The 7174-nt window shown below is 35.7% G+C and overlaps 1 protein-coding gene across 1 annotated transcript; it reads right to left on the bottom strand.

Moving 5' to 3' along the window:
- Positions 1 to 3940: 3940 nt before the first annotated feature.
- On the bottom strand, positions 3941 to 6296 carry LOC108742588. Its single transcript, XM_018477855.1, has 2 exons — positions 4135 to 6296; positions 3941 to 4058 (listed from the first exon to the last, which is right to left on the bottom strand). The coding sequence occupies exons 1-2, from the start codon at positions 6141 to 6143 to the stop codon at positions 3956 to 3958; spliced, it is 2112 nt and encodes a 703-aa protein (XP_018333357.1). The 5' UTR covers positions 6144 to 6296; the 3' UTR covers positions 3941 to 3955.
- Positions 6297 to 7174: the final 878 nt, after the last annotated feature.

Raw genomic sequence — 7174 nt, 5'->3', positions numbered from 1 at the left:
ATATAAAACCCACACTCCAATCTCTGGTTAGAGAAAAATTCGAGTTGCAAATATTATAATAAATATAAGGAAGCAAAAGCATATTAGAATTAAAAAAGATATCGAGTTATAGATGTTCGAGTTCCAGAAGTTCTATTGTACCTACACAAGAGGTCTGTTCAAAAAGTATCGCGAATTTTGTGTTTTTTTAAAAAATATTTACTTATCCATGAATATCTATTTTGTCCCCTTTATCTCCTCTCATGGGTTTCCTGAGTTTCGGGAACAAGAAAACGTTACAGGGGGTCAGATCTGGGGAATACGGTGGCTGCGGCATTATTAATGTGTTGTTTTTGGCCAAAAATTCGCGTTCAAACAACGATGTGTGAGGGCGTTATTATGGTGTAAAAGCCAATTTTTGTTCTTTTACAAATCCGGGCGTTTCTCAACCCTCTGAAAACATTTTGTACCACCGATAAACGTTGCTTCGGTCCAAGGTAGCTTCACCATATGCCACAGTCAACATTCCGAATGCATCCGCACACTTAATTTTCATTTTCACACAAAATTTGATAAAGATTCTTTGATCTGTTTTTTGGAATAGGCAAAAATCAAAGACGAGTCAAAAGACGTACAAGTAAAGCAGCTATGGTCGAACTTGTCGGTATAAGTAAGAGACATGAATACCAACATAACGCCACAAAAAAATCAAAAACCTAATATACGTAACCCGCGGAAATTCAAAATTCGCGATAGTTTATGAACAAACCTTGTAGTTTACAAATAAAATAGATCACCGGGCAACCCTAAAAAAGTGTTTGGGGGATAGAGATGAAGGTGCAGGGGGTAGAAGTGAAGTACCAAATACTGGAAACGAAATTAATGTAAGCTAACTAACCCTGACGCTAAGCTACCCTAACGTGTGTCATTTCTTTTCAAATAATGTTCACTAACATATGTCGGTATTTTTGCCCGTTGGGATTCCATATTATTTGAATTTTTAGAATTAGAATTTTTTTGGCGTGCCCCGTATTCTATTTATCTAACAAGGTACTATATAACTTTTTATTTTAACAAAATAATGTGGCATTATTATCAGATAGTGTACCTAAATAGTGACTAATAAAACAAATTTCCTAACCCAATGAGCAATTTTGCAAATTGTATGTGTGATTAATAATGGAAATGGGCGTACTTTTCAAGTAAAATTAATTCTAAAATTTTATTACGTGGCTTAATGAAATTTCTACACGATGAAGTTCCACAATAATGAAGTATTAATATGAAATGTTAAGTACAATTCAACTAAGTTATAATGACAAAATGATGAGTATATTCAACAATCTCATGAATATAAGTAACCATGCGTTCGTATTCCTTTCTTCATCAAAATCATATTGTAGCGAGCACGAGTGTGTTTATGTGCGATCAGGCACACGTGTGCGTGAACGGCTTATCGATTCGCCGACTAGCCGCGGCCGCCTTTATTCATGTGCGTCGTAAATGTGTGTGTCGTACCTGCGTTCTGGGAAAGCAGTTAAACAGTTCAAAGAAAGAACAAACAATCCNGTCATCTAGTTAGGTAGCCAAATCCCTATAATATTTGTAAATTAAAAGTACTTAAGTAACTGCTAAAACTTTTAATTTTAACGAGATCATTTTTTTTTACTTATTTTGGTATTTTTCAGACTTCCCAATTTTCGCTAAAATATTTTGCTGTGCCTTCTTGAATGCGGGTTATTATGAATGAATTTTTAACTAACATTTATTTCATTTCATTGCTTATCTATAAAAAAAATTCGATTTCCCCTGATAACAAAATTGTCCGGGTGTAACCGTTTTAAAAACCCCTGCCGGACGGTCTCCGGATGCCCTTTAAACTAGGACTAGGACAAATGCGGGTAATCGCGGGCGAATGGCAGCCCTACAGTTAGCACTACTAGCATATCATACACGTGCGGAGGAAACAAGTATCGGCAACCGTGGACAACGGTAAGTTGACGCAACACACGACATGTGTGAAAGTGTACATTTGGTTACATGGAATATACGTGTCGTGCAGTATTTTTATCGCACAATTTGTTAATACAAATCGGAATGTATTTGCGACATTTTTTACTGCAACGATTATAATATCGGATCGCATCACTGTGTAAGCGTTCGCTTTAAATAGATTTATTTTGGATACACTTTTGTGTCGTTGCGATGCATGCAATAAATCGTATCGTTATCGCACTGTGTGAAGTAGCCTTATGATTTTACTCTTGGCGTTTCCCTTGCAGTAATATCCCAATCACGGTCAACAAGCCCGGCAACAACCAGTGATACTGGAGACGCCGACCGTGAAAACCTACATTACTCGTAACTACCANAATACTGTTATATCATCAGCAAATCTAAGGATACTAATCTTTTGCCCCTGTATATCTATTCCTAAAGTTGTACTGTCTTTAATGATGTTGATGCATCTTCGATGTAAGTATAGATTAAAAAGCAGCGGTGACAAGATGCATCCCTTGCACTCCTTTGCTAACATTTACTTCTCTACGTTGCTGCTCCAGCTCTATAACTGCCTGTTACACTTTATAAGAAACTAAGTATCGCTCTTCTATCTTTGCATCTCGTCCCTACATTTTTAAATATATGTAACATCTTCTCCCATTTAACACTGTCAAAAGCTTTTTCTAAATCTACAAACCCTATGTAAATTGCACCATATCATAATAAAATGTACTGAATTTAAATATTTGGTAATGAATAATAAAGGCAGGAATCTCCCCGCGGTGGACAACGCTGTTCCCGCTAAAGCTCGACATAACCAATCGTTACGAACGATGCATAAGCATACCCCACACAAAATATCCAGCGAATATAGTCAACCAGACAGCATAATTAACTAAATAAATGTTGGAACTGGTCGGCGGTATCACTCGATTCATGTTTTTTATTTGCTTCAGAATAAATATTATTGTTTATTTTTCTTGTGATCATTTAAAAACGAACATAATTAGCAGAAAAATGTACCAAAAATGATGAAATTGTACTTTTGTATAAAGAAGACTAAAATGTACTAGATTGGTACAATTATACCAACTTTGGCAATACTGTCAACCACAGAAGAACAAACTTTTGAGGAAAATAAAAAAATATTTTTGCATGTTTCGTTCCCACCAGCCACTGGTGCTGGTGGTGGTGGTGGGTGAACAGTCCTTCCTCCTTATGTTTCCGGGGTTTGCCGACCAAGGTATAGATAAGTTACTGATTCGTCATCAGCTGTGGCTGACATCTTCAGTGACTTGTTGTTATACTTCATTTACTTTCTCTAACGATGTGCCCCTTCCAATGTCATGGATGCGCGCTGACAAAATCGTAAGTAGGAAGAAAAAAGCTCATTATACTCTCGACTCTTGTTCATTAAACATACTTTTTCATACAGTACCTGCCAAAAGTTTTGTTCAATCATGAATAGTAGTGCGAGTCGAAAACAAGCGTTAAAGCCTTTAGTATGTCTTCAAAAATAAATAAACATCTCGTTGATATTTTCAGTAGTAATTGGTATCAATAACAGCACATTTGAGCAATGCCATTGTAGTACATGAAATGATCAATTTTTCCGTGCAGTACTGTACGGATTATACGCTCCTCACCGGTTAAGTGTTTGGCTGAGAGTTGTCTCCTTTCTTTTTTAGCCTAGTGCTATTCTTTTCTACTTTGCGCCGGTCAAACTCAAGGTCACATCACTACAGAAAGTAAACGAAGTATACAACCACATAGACAACAACAAGCCAGCGCAACGCCGCCGCTGAAGAAAATACTCCGACTACGCATCCGATAACAAACCACTGAAGATGTCATCTACAGCTGATGACGAAACGTCTGGTAAAATCAACAACCAACCTAGATCACAGCCAGCAAACCCCGAAATCTCCAACGTCCAAATTGACTCCCACCATGAAAGCTAACAGCAATTACTCTATTATCTTACTTTGTAGACGTAACATGTTCCGTGTTTCCTACTCTGTAGCAATGTTGTTTTCATTTCTGTGTCATCCTTCCAAACTTCGTTAGTATCATTCCACCTTTAGGAAGTAAAATACAGAATTTTTAAAATGAAAAAACTGCACTTTATGATATCTACGCATTAGCTACACTTACTTCCCAGTCCTGTTGTCTATCTTTATCAATAAAGTTATATGATTCAAAAGTTGCAATAACTTTTCCAAATTTCCGATTGGTCGATGATTCAAGATAGTCTTGTGAAACTTCTCAGAGGCTGCGACAATTTGAGTATCACTATCTAAAGACTGAATCCACGAGTCGGAGTTTTGGTTATTAACATCTTCGACTAAATCTTCAACTAAATTTTCGACTAATTCTTCCACTGTATATGATTGAGATTGCTCTATATTTTCACTACTTATCTTCTTTTTCTCCCTAAGTATCGGTATATGTGATGAATTTTGAGTATCTTTTTTAATTTCGTTTTGAATTACTTCTTTTTGGACTTTATTGACATCATTTTTTGTTGACGTATAAGATGTTTTTCCTTTACTAGGTTTCACAGGACTACTGACGTTTCTATTTTTTATTGATGAAGATGTAATTCTACTTGATACAGGTTTTACTGGTTGGAGATTAGGTTTAGGTGTTTTTTCAACAGGTTTAGACGGGGATGGTTTTAATGGTGCGGGTTTCTTTTTCAAAATGACGTTCGTTTTTTGTTTATCTGGTTCTACAATTTGTGCAGAACAATTACGACGTTTAGGAGTCAAATTGTTTTTTTGAGAAATCTTCTTGTTCTGCACTTCTTCCTTTAGTTTTTCTTCATAGGTACTGTGTGAAAGAGGCAATTTCTTGATCTGTCTGTCGTATTTAGTGGCGTAATTGTTCTTCGTTTTGGGGTCAACATTCTGATTACTTTTTTGTGCAGTTATTTTAATCTCGCTGGCATTGTTCTTTCTTTTTTGTAACAATGAAGAGTAGTAACTTGATGTTGATGCTGTGTTGGTCCACCGCGATCTCTTCACCGAATCGGGTCTTTGAGTTGCGGGTTTCTTATTTAAATTTGTTATTTCGACAGGTTTAATTTTCTTTCCTGAACATGGATCGTCGGAGGCTTTTGTTGTTCTTGTAAAACTAGTGCTTCTTCGTAAACTATTATTCGCAGAACATTTGGTTCCTTCCATGATACAACTGTCTACAGTATGTGGCGAACTTCTATTATCAATCGAAATATTTGAAAACTGTTTGTTCTGTGGTAGCAAGACAAACAGCATTTTATAATCTTCGCCGATTTCACATCGGTGTTGTTGTCTTCCAGGCGATTGTCGCTCGCGTGGTGTGTAAATTATTTTATGGTCAGTCAAGGCTAAATTGGTTTTGAGAAAATTAAGAATAGAGTCGTCCCCTAATATTTTAATATCATAATCTTCCTTTTCATCGATTCTAGATGATCTGGTTTCATTGACAAATGTCACAAAATTTCTCAAATCGTAAATGGAATCAAGCCCCTTCTCTTTTTTGTCGCTCCACTCGCTTTGAGCATCTTCAAAATCAATTTCTGAATTATCATCACGATTTTCACCTTCTTTAATCATTTTTCCTTGTGGTCCTTTTGTCTGCGCTTCAATAAACTTTATCAAATCTTTTTTATTATTCAAAATTTCTGTCAACTCCTTCAAATCCTCTTCGCTGTTTATTTTGCATCTCAATTCCCTTCCTAGTCTATCGCAAATAATAAACTCGTGTCCGTCTCTTGAAGAAATGTCCAAAATTTTACCGTACCCGAATTCACCTCCTGAATGAACTGGAATGGTGGCTTTCAGCTTATTGGTTATGTCTAAATGTTCCTCAGCCATTTTGCCTTCTAATTTTACGAAAGATATATTTTCGGTGCAATCCTTACTACTTTCCTTGTAAAGACAAGTTTGTGAGCTGCACCTTCTGATAAGATGATCGGATGTTTGATCGTCTTTGGAATCGTGGAGGCTTGTTACGTGATACGTCAGTACACTTGTATCGCTGCAAGCTTTAAAAACGTTTAAATTTGCGTTTTTCTTAAAATCGTCGTAGAATTCCCCTGCGTCAATTTGCTGTCTTGTATATAATGTTTCCACAATCTTAGTGCAATTTTGCAACCATTTATGGAGATAATTCTTGAACATTGCGAATTTCAATAACGAAAAAGATTTTGCATTCAATGTATGCAATAAAAAGCCTTTAATAATCCATCACAACAATTTTAAATGGCACTTTTCAAAATAAGTCTAGAAAAAAATGTATGATGTGGAAATTGACATTTGCCAACTGGTAATTTACAATAATTTTCGGTAGTCACTAACGATATCTACATATAAAAAAAAATCAAGCTGTCGACGTAAAATATGCAACCCGGGAAAGTATACAAAAAGTATAAATCCAAGAAAAATCAGCATAAAATTATGAGTGCAATCATCAGCATAAGGTCGTCAGTCCCAATACTAGCTGGACACGTACCTCCACTCTTTCCTATCCTGAGCTAAACTAAACGCATTTCACTAAAACTAAACACTAACAGTAAATTTAATCTAGGTCTACCTATACCACTCTTAATTCCTGTTTCTGCCTCTAATATGTCTCTGACTAGACCTTCATGTCTGAGAAGATGTCCTACTAACCTATCTCGTCTATTTCTTATAAACTTGCAGTGGCAATTGCGAGATAGGCTTGTATAACTTTTAACATCCCCCCTTTTGCCCCTGATCTCCTCACTCATCTCTTCTCGTACCTACAGTTTAGAACTATGATTTGAATTTTGAAAAATTAACATTCAAAAAAAGTTTTTGTTTTATTTATGAAGTCATAAAAAATTGTCTCCCCCACCTTCTAGTATCTAATCCTATTAAGTATGTAGAATGACCGGAAATCTATAAAAAAAATTTTTGGAGCGATGTAGGTCTGGAGCCCCAATTTTGGATAATTACCAATTGATGAATTTATACAGTCAATTTTGTATGTCTACTCCCTCAATCACAACAAAAATTAAAATAAGACTGAGACATTAACTTACATTTACAATTGATCCTATACTTCTAGGGGAATTCTATAAGAGAAATCGACAAAACTTTTAATTGAAGTAAAAAGTAATCAAATGTAAACTATATATATATGTATATATATACACATACCAAAGCCCTTGTTTCAGCACAATAATTAA

Source organism: Agrilus planipennis, unplaced genomic scaffold (assembly GCF_000699045.2).
Source record: "Agrilus planipennis isolate EAB-ADULT unplaced genomic scaffold, Apla_2.0 scaffold205, whole genome shotgun sequence".
Classification (NCBI taxonomy): Eukaryota; Metazoa; Arthropoda; class Insecta; order Coleoptera; family Buprestidae; genus Agrilus; species Agrilus planipennis.
The sequence above is the reverse complement of the archived record's forward strand: the minus strand, read 5'-3'. Positions and strand labels throughout refer to the sequence as shown.

Excerpts from the sequence above, each read along its gene's own strand:
- LOC108742588 (XM_018477855.1), bottom strand. The coding sequence starts at position 6,143 with ATGTTCAAGAATTATCTCCATAAATGGTTGCAAAATTGCACTAAGATT. Across the intron at positions 4,059-4,134 it reads ATAGACAACAGGACTGGGAA|GTGGAATGATACTAACGAAG; the intron begins GTAAGTGTAGCT and ends TACTTCCTAAAG.